Here is a 17905-nt window from a genome sequence, read left to right as displayed (position 1 = left end):
AAGCTATCTGTTTATTTGTTAAATTAACGGACAACTATCGAAAAAGAGTTGTCTATTATAAATGTATACAATATGTTATGTCGGTGTATAAGGTCCTCCATGCGTGGCCCGTAATCTGTAACCAGTGGCTCCCCGCCATGGCCAGTGACACCTAATAAATAAAAAAAATTTAAAAAAAAATAGTTGTCTATTAACAAGTGGGTCAAACGGCGTTCCGTAGGATATGCCCTTGAAAATTTATGATACAGGAAAAGGTAAAATTAACAGATAGAGACAGGTACTCTTCTATGCCGATGATGGCTGTTTTGCAGGGGACTCCCCTGGTACTGTTATCAGTTGAAAAACCCCGACTCTGCCTTCATAACGCAGTCGAGTAGAAAGAAACCTGAGACACATTAGTTCTATGGTGTAGGCAGGTCATCAGCAGTGTGATTTACAAAGCTTTTGATGCAAAACATCAAGCACTGTTTAGTTCGCTGTTACTTTAGTTTGTTCCTTTCAGTAAAATATGGGATCCTTAGGCTTGACCCCTCAAACTGATTACTTTGGAAAAACAAAAATTCGTGAACCCAAGAAAACGAGCAGCAATCCAGTAAAACAAGAGCCTAGTGGAATGCCTAAAAACCGTGGATACAGAGCTGAGATACTAGCTTTCACAATAGGTTCTGGATTGCTTTTGATTGGTATTAAATTATGCAAGTCTCCCTTACTATAGTATTTTTCACATGCTGTCGAAACTTTTCTAGCATTCTTATTTCCCCCTGTTAAACATGAGGGTCATGGATCTCAACAAATTGCAGTACAAGGTATAAAGTACAAATTTAATTTTTTGTTTATGTAACTCAAAGAACATTCTTTACAGTTGGCTTCCTCATGTGGTTTGGGATGACATTTGTAATGGCCGAGATTATTCGTCGTGTTTGCCTGTTTTCCGAAGAGATTTTTCACTTGAGAACTCGCTACGATGGATCTATATCCCGGGTGGTACTTCACGTATTTAATTCGCGAAACTCTGCCAATTTCTTCACTGTCATCATTTTGCTTTCTCTATTGTTTGTGAGTCACTATTTTCCCCTATATGCTCAGTTTTTTTTTAACTTCAGACAGAGAGAGCAACAAACAGATGTACCATTACTGTTATTGTTTTGTTGTTGTTTTTTTCCCCTTTTTTTAGATCAGCTCATCAGATCCCATGGTGATGACTGAAATTAGCTCACACTGGCCAACTTCATTTGGATTGTGTGGCCTGTATATTATTTTCATTTCGGTAGTGAAACTTACGGAGAACCTTGTTGACTGTGAAGTTCTGCTAGATGACCGTGTGATGGCTATTGGACACGGACTGGCATATTCCTACTATTATGGGTTCTTAAAAATAATCCTTCCTGCAAGCGAAAACAGTCAAAGTAGTGTCGTCTTTCTCTTATCATTGACATCTCTTCCTGAAATGTAAATTTTTGAAAACCAGGTCTCCGAGATCGTGCATCCCATTTCGAGTTTGAAGAAAAAATCCAGTTAGCATCTAAGAAGATGTTAATACTGATTCCTGACACGTGTTTTTGTACCCCGAGTTTCCAAGATATGGCGCCATGTGGACAAATAGAAAGAGTCAAGGTATTATAAATTGTAAATTATATTCATCGTTGGTGTTCTCCGAATCATTCACCGGGGTATACGTTTTAGACTCTGGAAGACGTTATTATTTGCCGAGCTGGAATGAGAGGGCGGCCCTACTCAGCTACTGTTTACTTAATCCAGCCTGAAGGATCCAAAGCCCCTGTATATGTCATGATGGAAATGCCATCAATTCTTTTCGTCCTGTACGAAATGAATACCATAGGACACACTAATTCAAGTAAACTTTAATATGTGCTATTGCATCCCTAATCAATTAGGTTTCTCTAAAACCTGTTTACGTTGCTTAGAACTCACCGCATTCGAACGAACTCAACAGGCACAAGCTTTTTGTCGAGTATTAGGACGACTCCTTGAAGACGATCCGAGCTGCAAGGACATGTATGACATAATATACTTCAAAGGTATTAAGTTAAAACTTTGCAATGTTTCACCGCATTTAATTAATCTATTTCGTTCATTCTCTCTAAAGATCAAAACGCAAACCTAGCCCAGATGATTTACGACCATGTCCAAAACACAAAGCAATAGTTTCAGTTTGCTTATCGACCCCATTAAACTACCCGTGGCTATCTTTTCCCGTCTTATTAAATCTATTATTTACCTTTTAAAATATTTTAATTTACTAAGCTATTCAAATGATTACCAAAATAGTTTACTGGCTTAACATGAAGAATTTAGATGTTCACATCCTCTTTAATCAACGAAAAATTTACCACTTGTTCAGACACTGTAACCCCCAAACGAAAGTATAAAATTACACGCTGAGCAAACGTTTTACTCGTCGAAGTAGCGCTTGAACAAAACCGTGACGGCCTTTTCTGTGTAGGTACACCTAAAAAGGACAAATAAGTTGTGTTAGCAAACATCTTCTAAAAACAAAAAATTTCCTCGATTTTGTTACCTGCTCGCATTCATTCATTTTCTTAAACAAGATTGCATTAAGATGTGTCGGCGCTTCCTTTTTAATCGACCAAGATCTTCTTGACTCAAAATCGCTGATGATCCACCGAAAGCCAATGACTTCTTATACTGGAAATAATGTTCCATATGGTGCCACAAGAGCCAGGTGGCAGATTCCAGCACTAGACTGCAGAGTTCTAAGAGTTCTTCCCAGTTTTTCAGTTCTTGTTCTAGCGTTTTGGCTCCAATCATGCGACGGACTTGAGCAGGCAGTTTCTCATCTGTATCGGCAGGCAACAGTTCCATCAGCTGTTGTGTCGTCAAATCTTGAATAGAGTCTAATCGGCGGCGACAAATTTCACTTTTCTCTTGTGCACTGATCAAAATCGCTGAGGAGCTGATCAAGGTTTTAGTAAGGATTCCCAGGGAAAGACATGATTTATTAGGACGATCGAAGCTCGGTGCGAAAATAGCACGATTCTGTGTAGTCAGAGATCGAGCGAGTTTTAAAATGTTAACAGCCACCTGCAAACACACTTTGCTAGATACAAGACCGAATTCGGCCAAAATATTCTCCCTAATCACGAAAAAGGGAAGTAAATTTTTTAAGGAATCAAAAATAAAATGTTTTTGTTGATTTACATACCAAGAATATAAACCGGCAATAGATTAAGGGTCACTTGTTCGAGACGACTCAACTGTCCGCGTACCTCCATGGCAGCTGGGGATTCTTCATACACTGCATTCCACCCGGCTGCTCGTGAAATGACGGCAGTAAGCAATGCCGTTTCTTCCAACTTAGAAGACACCGGTGCTAAGTTCCGATTGCGTAAAATCGCACTCACTGTGTCGCTATGAGAGAGTAAGAAATGGATCACCTAAGATGACAACAAAATCTGGGGATTAGGCAAAAACTACACTCGGCTTTGATCGAGTCCGTATATGAAGTCACCTCCGAACTTCCAGTGCGATGCCGGCTTCCAAGAGCGGTAAGCATTGTGTTGGAAAGCTGGAGAGCGGGGAAAAGGATCTGATGGAATCGATGGGCAGTATCTGGGATAAACGGTGCATTTTCAATAGTTCCGCTAGTTACTTCCGGACGTTGGCTAAAGACCGACATTTCTGAAAGGCGCTGAAATATGCCACTCTCTAGGAGCACAAGAGCCCCCTTCTGACTGCTAGCCAATCGAGTCAAAAGCCCCATTTGTGATTCATACACATATAAGGTACGTAAGCCGTCCATACTAGGCTGCATTTCTAGAGCACCCACCAATCCAACGTCCAACTGGAGCAGGGAATTTACCTTAATAGTAACAAGAAGGGAATATGATTTTCAATTCAATTGGTCAAATGCTGAAGACTAGGGAATAGTCGACATCAGCAATGCATTGAATGCTTGTACCATGTGTTTCAAATATCCTTGAGAAGACAAGAAGGTAGCAATCGGTCCTTGGTTGTCGGCAGCGGCTAACTGATCAAGAAGGGAAAGAGCCAACATTCGCTGTACATCGTGGCCACTGCTACAATCACGGACGAGAGTCTGAAGCAATGATGCAGGAGCCAATTTGTAGAATTCGGCTGTGTGATTGCTGATTCTTAAACTATTTAGCAAAGCGCTGTACAGATTGGTTCGGACGCGATGAGCAGATCCACTAGCGCGCAAAATCCAATCCACCAATTGGCGCTGAATAACATTTATTGTAGCTGAAGATGTTGGTCCTCCTCGTTGGGTTGCCATTGAACGTGCTGAGTTCAATAAATTATTAAAACTAGAACAGTTTGTCTTTATTTAATCATAAATTACCACTTTGAGTCCGTAAAATGGTTCCGTCAAGACATCTTACGTAATCTGAAGGCACTTGAGTGGCGTTGGACGATGATCCGGTTTCGTTAACACCCTCCAAAGCACAAGCTCGTAATCCTGCCAACAAGATCACCATGACGCCTGATAAGTAATGAACCAAATCTGGCAATGAGTTGTCTGTTGTCAAACATTTGGTGAAAATATCTTGAGTGATCTGAGTCAGGATATTCCATTGCTGTGCGTATGAAAGATCGTTCAGAGAGCCTGTGGCCAAAAGACATTCCAAGACTTGCCGCCACCCTTCTAAATAAGAACGACGAGCCGAAAGCTCTAGCCTTATGTTATTCCGTTGAACCACGAACGAAAGAATGTTCTGGACTTCTTGTACAATCAATTGGCGTTGGCCAAGAGCCACATTGGTAAGGTTAGCCAGTTCGCTACGTAGCCGATTTTGGAGCAACGAAATTTTCGTTAACTGAACATCCTCTTCACTAACGATTTCACACTGCTTGACCAATGCTTCAATAGCACCCGGATCAAAGAATTCCATTGTGGAGAGGTGTCAGTTCACATGCCTAAACAAAAAGAATTTGATTACATTCAAATCACTTAGACTTTTGCTAGGGATGTTTTACTTCGAGGTTGACAGCATCCAAAAGGACAGCAATTTTTGGTCTCGATCGCATGACCAATTGATCCTGGTTGCCAAGAAAAGATATGCCACTCAACAATGATCTGTCAGTGATATCTCCCACAGTGACTGATTCGGCTGTCTCATCCACTTCGTACAGAAAGAGTGAGGCTAGACGCGAAACGTGTGACTGAAGGCCTTTGTCCGAGGCAATTTTCACTTCAACAGCAACAGATTTAAGTAGCCAGCTCATCTGTGATAGCTGCGACCATTCAAAACTTCCGGGAGCAAAAGGCAATGCAGCAACCTGCCGACCGAGGAAGTTGGACGAGCGCAGGAATCTTAACATAATATCAGATACATTTGGATGTGAACAGAGCTGATAGAGAAGCTTATAGGCCAATTCAGTTGCCCGCAGATTGGCACCCGAACAGTGCCCTATTGGGAGAATATTTTTCTCCAAAATGCCAAGAAGAGCATGTAGGCATGTTCGAGGCTGATCATGGATTCCAGGTTGCTGCAGAACGGTTCTGCCAAGAGATAACAAATTACATGTAAATTGTTGTGCACAAACTTATATTGCATACTAGCAAAAAACTTACTTGCTTAAAGGAGCCTGAACATTGAAACCAAGAAGAAAATGGGCCAGACTAGGATGGGGTAAATTGATCCCTTCACTAAGAAGATGAAGAACTACAAGTCGACATCCTTGTCCAGCGATCGAAGTTTCGCCGTCTTGGTCTACCGGAACCGTTGGCGAATCGTTGGGGTCTTCCATTTCTAAAGCTTCAACGAATCCGTGACGAATAGCTGTAATAAGAATAACGGTGATGAACGGGACGGATTATAAAATTTGAACTTAAAGAGTTAAAACTTACCCGTGGTTAAGGCAGTAGATTTCGTGTACAGAGCCAGAAGTTGATTTTGGGTTGATGGATTTGCAGCAACTCGTCGTATAATGTGTAACGCAACCAACGCATGTTGGGGAAGATGTTGATTCAACGTCACTAGCTTCCCAATATTGACCATATGATCCGGTTTGCCAGTACGGCTGTTGATTCCCAATAGCAAGCTGTCCAATGTAACTACTCTTAATCCAGAACCCAGCCGACGAATTAGTTCCACAAACTCTTCCTGAAAATTCATTAAAAATGTACTTCGTTCAACATTTGCATTCCTCCCCTTCCAAATATACCTGAAGTTGCAGCACACGTTTTAACAGCAACAGAACATTGAGAGTAAGCGTTTCCAACTCTTCTATTCCTAGTGTGGGTGTGTAAAGATCTAAAACGCGACAACCTTCATCTACCACATGAAGCAAAAGACGCAGAAAATTGGAGTCATGCAGACAATGCACCAGGAGGTGATAGCCAGGTTGTTTGGATCGAATGGCATTGCCGCCTACCGATGAAAGAACCATATGTAAAATACAAAAACTGCTACAAGGGGATCCGTATCGTATTTACCAGAGGGTAGTTCGACGTAAGAGTCTTGAAAATCTTCCACGCTCGGTTCATAGTTGGAAAGTAGCTTCAGGAAAAGCTTGACACAGGCATTGCCAATCTGTAAAAATCGACCGGCTAATCAGAATATTCCCAGCAGACACTGATGATGCCAAACTAACCTGCCATTTTTCAGTTTCATTGCGATACGCCCTGCCAGTGAACCTGAGGAAAACGGAATCTTTGACGTAGAATAGATATGGATCGAACCCAGGGGTTCTATGCCCCGTTCCCAAATTGGATGGAATGGAAACATCAGTCATAACATCCAGTAACTTTAGGAAGGCTCTGGTCAGTGGATACTCTTCCGCTCGAGACTCAACGTCTTCCAGTTCCGTCTGAATACCTACATATCTCCATGTGTTATATTAATCAAATGTAAAAAAAAAATGTCATACACACCTTTGACATTTGCTGAAACAACACTGGTTGTCGATAAAATTTGTGCTGTTTCGATGCTACTCCATAGAGTGTAGACGATGTCATGCGACTGTGCAAATGCTGCCAGTACTTCCATGATTTCTCCTTTTAAGCTCAATGGCACAGCACAGCCTACGGGATAATATATGGCTTTCAGAACAGACACAGAAAATCGAAACAAAATTTGAACCTACCCAACAGACCGATCATTACCACCAACGGTATCCAGGTTGGATTTTCAGCCAAAGATATCCTGGCAATAGGGTCATGGTGTAGAATGATTCTCATTAACTTTAAAACCACCTGCAAACCCTGGACCTCCTGTGGCGTAATGCCTTTTGTTAGTGGCTTATGGCGATAGATGGTGTCGGGTACTGGTAGTGATTCTTGGCGCAAACTATTGAAGTATCTATGAAGTGACGAGAAAAAATGCTCCCAGGATATCAGATTGCTTTGACCACCACTGCTGTTCTGTTTTAGCAGCGTGAAGGCTTGATGTGCTGCTCTCTTTCCATTTGCTAGCCCACAAAGCATGCTAGCATAAGAAATGTAGAGAGATGGAGGTAACAAATCGCCGGCCAATCTAATAAACTTATAGAGAGCCATTTGACGTTGAGAGACCCTAGGTTTCATAAATAGAATTCATTTACGATGTCTAATACAAAAAATGTTTGATCTTACCTATAATTTACTCCAGCATTGGCCATGTCACTGGACCAGAATTCGAGACAAAGTTCCAGCTCTAGAGGATCCTCCCCATACAGTACAGCTATGAAGTTAAGTAACCACTGAAAATGTAAAGGCAAGTTTGGCGGCGGCTCGAGGCCCTCCTGCTGATAGACGAAGATGTTTCGGGCAACTTCATCAGCCTTGTTGCGGAGATCTTTGATCTTTAGCGGCATTTGAACGATCAAATCCGTTACAAGAGCATGTAGGCGACGCAGATAAAATTCTTCCTTGTAGATATGATTTTTTGTTTGCAATAGATGGCTCAAAAAGTTCAGCGCCTTTCCGTCTAGAGCGATGTCAAGAATTGCCTCATCTTCGTCAACTTGCGACTGAATCGGAGCGCAAAGTCCGGAAGAAAGCGAGCGAAATGTGGCCAAGGTGACTGCCCAGGCAAGTTGAACTGAAGCCTGAAGACCAGCATTCTTCCATTGCAATGGTTCCGTTAAACGTTTCTGAAGGGAAGCAACAAATCCGCTTTCCGAAGTGATCGGTAGTAAGCGTACCACGTCTTCACTTTCTTCCGTTCTGACAACGGCGCTGATATCAACGGCGTATAGAAGCCCCATAAAGAGCGTGACATTGACGTTGTCGATTTGTTCGATTGAAGCTAGATAATTTACTAGCAATAATGTATCTTCTTTGGTCAATCCATTTTGAGCAGCTAAATAAAATACGATGTCAGCTAACGATTGCCTTATTTGAGTGAAGAAATCCTGAACTTGTCTAAATAAAGAAAAAATTTTTTAAAACTTATTTAGGGACAAACAGTATTACTACAAACCTCCTGTGTTTTGGTCCTCCAAGAGCTCGATTTTCATGAAGCAAATTCATTTCCTTTTCAGGAATAAGCTGCCCTAACAGGGCTATAATTTGATCAACCAAGCCTTTCTCCACCAACTTATCTGTGTACTTTGTGATTAAGTTGACAGCTTGGTCACTGGTGTCTACTGCCCAAGAAACACCTTTCCTTGCTTGTATGAGGATTTTTAGTGAACTTACAATTGCTTGTCTAGCATCGTAGTATAAAAGCACTGAAACTAAACCCCTGGTTAGATCTGGGTAGTAGTGCATCTGTTGTTCTGCAGTATGTAGGAGCCCAACTGAGATGTTTTCGTTTAGATTAAACATATCTGAGATGATAAGTGCCTCATCAACAAATGACTGTTCAAGTGAAGCAGTTGTTTTCCTTCCAGGAAAAAGGACAGGCTCTTTAACAGATTTCAGAAGAAGATTCCTGTCATCAAGATTTTTAGCCTAAATAGAGTACAATTTAAGGTAAAACTGAACAATTAATTTTTTTTTATTTTTTTGCTTACTGGTTGTTTGAGAAGGGCAGAAAAATCTGAACGGTGATCTTTCAGAACCTTCTCCAGATTCTCCAGGTCGTTACATTGTTGATTACCGATTGTGTTTTCAACCACATTGTGGAGGTCTTTCGACTTTGACCACATTTTTTTAAAACGTTAGCTTGTACTTGTATCTACACTATGACGTTTCAAGAAAAAATAGAACAATTCAGTGGATAAAAAATATTTCGACCAAAAAGGCTTGATTCGAAACTTCGAATTCGTCTGTGAGAAACCAGGATACAGCCGTGCTGGTGGCTGAAGCCAGCGCCATCTAGATTACTATCACAAACGCCCTCTGGCCAACGCATTTTCCCGCCAGTGGGCGAATGGAACCGGCTGCAGTGTTAACTTTGCGTAACTCGAATGTTATTCATTATGGAGATTTTTACAAATTTATCTTTTCTGCAAAAACCATATCTAAACCCAATGGCTTGTATGTGTCATCTAAATAAACAGAAACAAAGCACCAATCTTACTTAAGAATGATCAGACGGTTTGTAATCAAAAGAGTAACAAGTAATATTTACAAATGAACTGCAAATTATCCTGTACACATTATCATGTCCACAACAGTCACGTATAACACACACAAAAAATAAGAGTGAAAAAAATACCGACCACACACGGAAATGACAAATAATGACCGACAAGCACAAAAAGTTGTTCCCTTTTATCATTATACAAAAAAGCAATGCTCTCAGCTGCTTTTTTTGTGGAGGAGTGGTGGTGGATTTGGAGTAGAAGGAAATACGGGAAAATTCTGTTTCGCTTCAAGAAATCATTACAAAGTAGACATCGCTTTTATTCAGAAATAAATGACGCCCGATTTGGGAGACCGAGTCCAACGCGTCATCTCGATACAAAATAGAATAATAGCACTGAGAATTTGTTTTTTGTTGAATTTCACCTGTACAGATTACATTACAGTCATCCAACTGACTTCGTATTACAGACGCACACTTACAAGACATGATGCGCTGTGCCAGAAGTTGCCTTTTAACACACTCTCTCCCACACGCACACAAGGTCGATATTAGCAGAATTTTTCTTATACGATAGTATTACTTTTTTTAAAAAAATTTCGGTGTTCAAACAAGGTAAATGAGGAAAAGAGGAAGATCAGGGAGAGAATAGATGTTTTTCCTTTCAACGACACGCACCCACGCACACGCATAAACAAAAAGAAACGGTCGACGGTCTGATTGTGGCAAAATTATCAAAAAGAAAAGACAATCATCCTAGAGTGGATAAGTTGAAGTGAAGAGAAGGACGTTTAGGAACGGTGGTGTCCACCTATTTGGGTATTTTTCCTTGATACATTTATATACAAGATTCGCATGTTGGGGATCAAAGAAGGTAATGAAAAATCCAGCCGTCAATCGCACTGCGAAGGGGAAGAGGAAGAGAGGGAGACGGGAAAAAGAGACAAGGGATGGAGGAAATCGTAGGATTGAGCATTTATTTTTTTTTCTTTTCAAACCCTCCTAATTTTCTTTTCCTTTTTAAATTTAATTGTTTACTCTCCTCGTACATAAAGAACGGCGTTCCATTTTTGCCGCCTCTTTGTTTCCTATACAGATTTCCATCATATGTATATTATCTTATAAGTTCACAAAACATATCCAATCTTTGATGCTCGCCATAACTCGTCTGTTGTAGAGTCTACTTTCTAGACTTAATTGAGATCAAAAAAAAATTAAATAATAATGAAAAAAAAAATGTCATTCGTGATCCAAAGAAAACCACCACTTTGCCGCTTGTGTGTGCCCAGATTCTATATGCATGGTGTGATGGGTATTTGTCCACTTACATTTTGCCATTTGAGAGGGGGAGGCGCTTTGGTAGTGGGTTAGGACAGAAGGTGCAGGGAAATGGACGAACGCCTTCCACAGCATTCAGTCTACTAACTTGCTATTGCTTGGCTGCAGTCAAGGTCACTTAAGAATGTGTAACAAACGGAGAAGAACTCAAAACAAAACAAGAGGAAGCTCCTAATACTGAATACCCAAGCCTTTGAAAAAGCTCTTCCCCGGTTCTTAATGCTGAATGACAGGCGATGATCAAGTCCAACGATCAAAGTCCCTCGACAAACTTGGAAAGCTGATCCTGCGGCGTTTCCAGCTGCTGCTGCTGCTGCTGTTGTTGATCCTGGGCATTGCTCATCATCTGTGACTGCATGAGGGCGTCGGACGGATCGTGCCCTCCCACAAGCTGTTGGTGCTGCTGTTGATGCTGTTGGGCCGCTACTGCAGCGGCCATTGTGTGATGGGGGACTGCGTTGCCATCCGGGGTGAAGGCGCTGGCTGACGCGGGGACGGCGACGGACCCATCCGGGGCGATGGGTTGGGCTGCGGAGAAACGTACCGTCTGTGGTAAAGACGGAGGCGGTGATCGGACGGTATGCATCAACTGCTGCTGCGGAGAAACGTTAGGAGGTACCATCATGCCACCCTGTTGTTGTTGCGGCGAAGGCGACATGGTTGGCGGTGGCGTGTTCTTCATTTGCTGTTGTTGTTGCAACAGCTGTTGCATTGTTGGCTGTTGTTGTCTCACCAAACTGACCTTGATTGTTGGGACTCATAAATTGGTTGCCATCTCCGTTTCCACTAAAGCCGTGCTGCTGTTGTTGCTGCTGCTGAGGGAACCCACCCATACTCGGCAGCGGTTGCCTTGCCCTTGGTCCAAAATGCTGTACTGGAGGAGGTTGCTGGAAGCCCTGCTGTTGCTGTTGCTGTTGCTGCTGCTGCTGCTGTTGGTGTTGCTGCTGCTGCTGTTGTCTCTGCAAAGCCATCATTTGCTGCTGATGCTGCTGTTGTCTCAACCACTGCTGCTGTTGTTGCTGCTGGACAGTTTGCTGTTGTTGATTCGGTGGACCTATGTAAAATAACGGAACACTCAATTATTTGTCAAATCCTTGAATTAAAAAATGAATTTGCACCCAAACAATCAGAAATCGGAATCCAGATTTCGTACCTGCATTCATGCCAACGTTGCCCATCATACCGGGCTGACCAGAGCCTTGCTGCATGTTTTGCTGTTGGGGCTGATTCTGCTGTTGTTGCTGAATATTTTGCATGGCTGCTTGAATTCCCGGTTGTGCCATAGCCTGCATGTTGTTGGGTATCGAACCTTGCTGCCCCTGTTGGTTGGGCACTTGTTGTTGACCCTGTTGAGGTTGTTGGTTTTGATTTTGCTGCTGTTGCTGTTGTAGTACAGAGCGCTGTTTAATGAAGGCTGCCATCAGCTGGGGATTGCTACGCAGAATTTGTACAACTTGTTGTTGCTGCTGAGGCGTGCTCGGTGACTTGAGCGTCTGCAACAGTTGGTGGAGGGCTTGCGGCAATGGACGCTGAGCTCCTCCTGGTACAGCTATTCCGCCGGCACCTACAGGTATCTGTGCTAGACTGCCTGGCTGCAACTGTGCCTGAGGTTGCTGTTGCACGGCGTTCACCTGTTGCTGCTGTTGCGCAACATTAGGCCCTACGCCTGCAACTCCACCCCCAGGACCCATCATTCCTCCTTGAGCGTTTCCCATTGACATGGCCGGTGACGCTTGACCTGGCTGTTGTTGTTGTTGAGCTCCAATCATACTGTTGGGTGCCATAGGCCGCATCTGTTGCTGTTGACCCATTACTTGATTGGGGACTGCGCCCCCTTGTGCTGGACCAGCAAAGCGAGGACCTCCCCACTGTTGCTCACCACCCATGCCCATACGATTTCCCTGCATATTGTTGATGGGCATTCCGCCATTACCGCCCATGCCACCCATAGCGTTCGGCCCAGAAGGTCCGCTGACGACTTGATTCACTTGCATCCCAGCACCGACCATGTTGCCCGGCATGCTACCAGGTTGCAGGTTCATAGGGCGGGTATGCTGCATCATCTGAGGAGGAGGCATCACCATCGCCGGATTCACGGCTCCCATGCCACCAACCGATTGCTGCTGTTGCTGCGGATGCTGATGGGGCCGTACACCCATCGTGTTCATCATGCCCATACCGCCTTTTCCGAAACCACCTTGTTGAGGCACTTGACTGGCTGCCTCTTCCTGGACCTGCTTTACAACCTAAATAATGTTCAATTTTTTTTATGTTATTTTTCTAGTCAAGGAAACTTGTACGAAGAAAACACAAATTTTGTTGATGACACAATGTGAGTGAGGGTGAAATACTCGGCAATCAAAGAAATCGCCGATTTTGGAATTCACTACGTTTAATTTAGCACTTGAAACACTATCAATGATGCATGGAGAGCGCCATTGATATTTACTTGTTCGCCGTGCCAGAGTAATATTAATAACAAAACAAACAGAAATAAAGCGGCCAGAGCAAATCTCTTTACCTGAAGCACATTGGCAGGTGGAGTTTGAGTCGCCGGTTTCATCCCGGCTCCTGGTTGGTTGTGATGAGAATGACCACCACCCATGCCCATCATATCAGAGGCTCCGGACTCTCCAGCGGCGATGAGGGCCCCATGCCCGAACTCATCGGACCAGGTGTACTGGGCCCCGTTCCGCACGCCGAACGAATACTCATGGAGGAAACGGCAGCCATTCTTCTCTTGAGGAAATGAGCATGTTGAAGCCGCTGCTGCAGCTGTTGCTGACGTAACTTTTGCCGGATGTTGAGACAAAATGGCACCATGCATTTGGTCTCGGTACAGTGTTTGGCGTGGTAGCAACACAGAGCAATCAGCTGCTTGCAAATTGGGCAGCCGCCGTTGGTCTTGCGTTTGCAAGAGCGCGTGTGCGTGACGACGCGCTTCATCTTTGACAAGACGGTAACCTGCAGTTGGCATCGCGACACTGACATGCGTGAACAAGAGACTGAATACAGCGTTGGATGGACAATTTTCGCGCTTCTTGCGGGTTGGCCTGTTTGGAGTCCGAAGGAGACGAACCATCGTCCAGGTCGAATCCCAATTTCTCCATTTTGTGGTGATGACCATCCTTCTCGTAGCACGGAACGCAGAGGTCGAAGTCGTCGCAGACAGTGCAATGGAATCTAGTCTCCACTTGCGATTTGCAATTGTTGCAAGTGTAGACGAACCGGTCCGTTCCTTGGTTGTGCAGGTCGTACAGCATGGCCATGGATGAATATTTGCAGCGGCGCAGAGAGGAAAATTCATAATGCTTGTCACGGGCCAGAGTCAAAATTGCATCGCGACCGTCCATCAAGTCGCACTGGATGAGCGGATCGGGATCGACAACCGGTCCTAATGAAGCAGCCGCTTGCACCGAGTGCAACCGGATAACAAAGAATACCTCTTTGTGCTTCTCCATGGTAGTGAAGATCTTGGTCGAGAGGTCATTGCCCGTCTGTGGGGCATTGGATTTCTTGTTGTTTTTCCGGTTGTTTGCCTTGGCCTTGTTGGACTTCTTTGCTTTCTTTTGTCCTTTCTTTTGCCATCCGGTCCAGCTTCCGTTTCGTCCGTGCTTACGGCTGCCGCAGCCGCCTCCAAAGCTTCTGCTTGACGCCTCTTTTCTTCTTCTTCTTGGTCCATTTCTCGAATGCCTCCTCCAGAACGTTAGGCCAAAAATCTCCCTTCAAAATACGGAAGTTCTGCAGCTGATTTCAAATTATCTTCCATTGCTTGTTTGAGGATGTCTTTGTAGTCGAGAACGATCCGTTCAATGATACCACGATCCAGCATCTTTTATACCAGTCTTGCAGTCGCTTCGGCTTGGGAATGCGCTGATCGGGCGGGTGGCAGTGGAAGATGTAGTCGTCGCCTCCGACGGCGGGCAAGCCCAGATGTGTGCCATACAGTAGCCCAGCTGTTTGACGTAGTCCAGATAACCGAGCAAAATCTCGTGGTAAACGGCTGTACGGAATTGTTTCGGCCGGAAAAAGTGGACCGAATCGAGGTAGGCTAAATAGACGCGTCGAGTATTGGGACTAGGCTATCCGAACCGTACTCTTGTACGTGCATGCCGAAGAAACAGACGTCAGTGCCATCAATTTCCTCAAAGGCAAACAGAGCCTTCGCTCTGTATGGGAATGTTTCGCACATTTCTCCGTTGTCAACGAAACGGCTTTTTCATGCCTGGCTTGACTTCTGTGATCTTGTCGGCTGATGCGACGACACGAATCGACACCTCACCGGCACCAGCCTCCTTCTTCTTCAGGAAATTGTTGACTCGATTTTCTATGAACGTCGACAACTTTGTAGTGAGCAACCGTTTGGCTCCGTACTTGTTCTCTTTACGCTTATCACCGGCGAGCTTGAGACAATTATCGCAGGTGAAACCTTGCGGCCATATGCAATCCATGTGAAGGACACAAATTTGGTGCAATTTTCGCCCACACTCTCCGCAATCAACAAACGGCTCCAGATCTAACGCGTCGTTCTTTAATTCTGTGAACTGTTCTTTTCGAATGACCGTTGGCGGCTGAGTAGGATCGTCGCCAAGAGATACGGTGTCGCCGGGAATGTCGTTAAAGCACTCTAAGGCAGTAAGTGTAGCGATGATAACTGAAATACTTTGCGTCGCGTGGAATCGAACAAAGCTGCTTGCCGTAACAGCACAATACCTGCGGATTGAATGTGTACTTTCTGCCGCAACAGTGCCCAGAGATTGCATCACAGGATCGATTTCCCGCTCAAACACTTCCGATAACTTGGTGCAACACCGATAGACGCGTGATGTTTAACGGTTATAAAGCCATGCGTTGTCGCAAACATCAGCCAGACATCGTCGACACACTCCCATGGATCTTTGTACTGACCATTGTCAATCTTTCGCCGGATGGTAAGCTAAATCCATAGGTTTCTTTGATGATATCGAAGTAATCAGGAATGCCAAGTTTGTGCGGATCGACCGGATCGCGGAATGGGATGGAATCAGGATCTTGACGATACAATTTCTCCAAAGTGGACATCAATGCCTGGCGAAGTTCGTCAGGTGAGAACACGATTTTGCCCGCCTTCTTCGGCCGGACAATGGGCGGGATGGCAACAGCTGATGTTGTATTGTTGGCGCTGCCGGACGGACCCGGCGTTGTGACAGAAGAATCCGAGTTGCCACCGCGAAACCCCACTTTGCCATATCTGAACTGCTCGTATCGTTGGTATTGCTAGCAGCCGAAAGAGGGCCGAAGGCCTCCTCTTTTTCTTCTTTGATGCCAGTGAGACGCGGCTGGATGGCAGGAGGAGGAATTATCATTGGCGAAATGGCCATCGTCCATCGGTTCCATTTTCATTTCAGGTTTTTCTTCCTCCTTGATATCTTCCGTCCCTTCCATGCTACTGAAACGCTAGCCGGAACATCGACAGGTTCTGTTTTGACTTCGATTAATCCTGAGTCTCGTCCGTCAAATGCATCGCCGTCCTGCTGCAACATTTGTTGTGGATCAACATCTTCCTTTTTCACACTAAAGTAGCCACCAGAAGACACTTCATGCTTTATTTCAGATTTTATACTACTGCCCCTTGGTAGATCCACAATTAGCGTCATTCATGTACCTCCTCCCCCATGTATAGGAGTCGAGTCCGACATTGGCATAGTGCTGGGGTATCAGCAAAGCTACTACATGGGGGTGTTCGGCATAGGCATGTTCATCCCTTGTTGCATATCGCTGACGGCATTCCGTTTGGAGTCATGCGCTCATTCATATGTTGTTGTTGTTGGTCAGTGGAAGACTGAACTGATTGTTGTTGTTGATGATGATGCTGCTGCTGCTGTTGTTGTTGCTGCATTATCATTGCATGATTAGGTTGTTGTCGTTGTTGCGACTGTTGCTGTTGGTTCACTGAGTATGGTGGAGCAGGCATGCGATTACGCATCTGTTGTTGCTGTTGTTGGGACGCATTTTGGTTCATATTGGCACTGGGAAAGGGCGAACTAGCGCTCATTGAGTGCCCATACTACCGTACAGTGACAATCCAGGAGGAGAACGGTCTGATTAGGCGGTCCAACATTTCCATGATCCGGTCTTATTTGCTGCATTGACATTCTCTGCTGTTGCTGCTGGCCAAGTTGATTTGGCACTTGATTCATTCCACTGGGACTGGGAACTGATTGCATCATCATCCCACTGGTTGGCGCGATTCCTCGTGGCCCCTGCCCAGACTCCCCAATCCCTGGCATATTAGGTCTCAAACCCGCATTGTTGCTCGATGGTACAGGGTTGCTGTTGCCTGCCGTTTCTGTTGTTGCTGTTGTTGCGCTGCTGTTGGTGCGGGGCAGTGGTAGCCTGCTGACCAGGTGGAAGATGCAGGAGTAGACTTCGCCTGCTGCTGCAAAGGCGTTATCGGTGCTGACGTTGGTGCTTGCTCAGAGCTTGCTGTTGTTCCTTCCGGCTTTTGCCGTTTCTCGTCCAGCTCCTTTGAATCTTGGTATATCTTTTCAGCCAAAAGATGATAGTACTCCAGAACTTGAATCGGCCATCTTGGTACATGGTCACTTTCGACTTTCGAGCATACGCCACAAGATTGGGCATCCGCTGACCAGAATGGCCTGTGGATCAGGGTTGGAAGATCGCCAGGACCAGTTTCGGACTGGGGTGGTTCACAGATCAGGCGACACGGACGATGCCATTCTTTCGATCCTGAAGAGGATTAGCGGTGACCTGGCTTGGTTGCAATCCACCGGGTAAAGGAGTTGTGAGTTAACTGGACTCATCTAAAATGTAAATTGAAATAACACAAGACTTTGGAGAGGTCAACTACGTGGAAATGTTAATAGGTCTTACAATAGGCTCAATGTTGGAAGCGTTGTCTAGAGATAGCACCCCGAAGATTCCTGGGACCAGCCCCTTGGGACCAGTGGCCTGCAGTTGACAGCGCGTTATGGGCAGGGCCGATTCATGGTGCCAGAAAGAACAGGTTGGCTTGGGAAACGCTGGTGGATAATGGTTTCAGCTAACTGGGCGCTGTTCATAGGAACCATTGCATTCTGCTGTTGCTGCGGTGGTAAAAACGGTCTAAGCAT

At 44.7% G+C, this 17905-nt stretch overlaps 2 protein-coding genes and 1 pseudogene across 3 annotated transcripts; 1 reads left to right on the top strand and 2 right to left on the bottom strand.

Moving 5' to 3' along the window:
• Nucleotides 1–54: 54 nt before the first annotated feature.
• On the top strand, nucleotides 55–2441 carry LOC123470044 (stimulator of interferon genes protein-like). 2 transcript variants are annotated; one of them, XM_045169571.1, is made up of 9 exons: nucleotides 55–254; nucleotides 522–683; nucleotides 747–806; nucleotides 863–1056; nucleotides 1175–1406; nucleotides 1469–1614; nucleotides 1684–1855; nucleotides 1926–2039; nucleotides 2108–2441. In XM_045169571.1, the coding sequence occupies exons 1-9, from the start codon at nucleotides 224–226 to the stop codon at nucleotides 2164–2166; spliced, it is 1170 nt and encodes a 389-aa protein (XP_045025506.1). In that variant the 5' UTR covers nucleotides 55–223; the 3' UTR covers nucleotides 2167–2441. The 2 variants fall into 2 exon arrangements, with proteins under 2 accessions (XP_045025506.1, XP_045025507.1); XM_045169572.1 differs by having other exon boundaries at nucleotides 60–254; nucleotides 503–683.
• On the bottom strand, nucleotides 2275–9238 carry LOC123470045 (nuclear pore complex protein Nup205-like). The gene is given in 19 exon segments (XM_045169574.1): nucleotides 2275–2470; nucleotides 2540–2604; nucleotides 2607–3115; nucleotides 3181–3416; nucleotides 3491–3841; nucleotides 3941–4284; nucleotides 4343–4901; nucleotides 4903–4917; nucleotides 4978–5503; nucleotides 5576–5783; nucleotides 5852–6107; nucleotides 6169–6374; nucleotides 6440–6536; nucleotides 6598–6821; nucleotides 6878–7027; nucleotides 7090–7517; nucleotides 7577–8347; nucleotides 8406–8878; nucleotides 8941–9238. Coding segments are annotated over 19 exon segments (5631 nt in total). The 5' UTR covers nucleotides 9076–9238; the 3' UTR covers nucleotides 2275–2392.
• Nucleotides 9239–10902: 1664 nt separating this feature from the next.
• Nucleotides 10903–16827, bottom strand: LOC123469841 (annotated as a pseudogene).
• Between the last annotated feature and the right edge of the window lie 1078 nt (nucleotides 16828–17905).

This window comes from Daphnia magna, linkage group LG2, assembly GCF_020631705.1.
Source record: "Daphnia magna isolate NIES linkage group LG2, ASM2063170v1.1, whole genome shotgun sequence".
NCBI classification, from domain to species: Eukaryota; Metazoa; Arthropoda; class Branchiopoda; order Diplostraca; family Daphniidae; genus Daphnia; species Daphnia magna.
The sequence above is the reverse complement of the archived record's forward strand: the minus strand, read 5'-3'. Positions and strand labels throughout refer to the sequence as shown.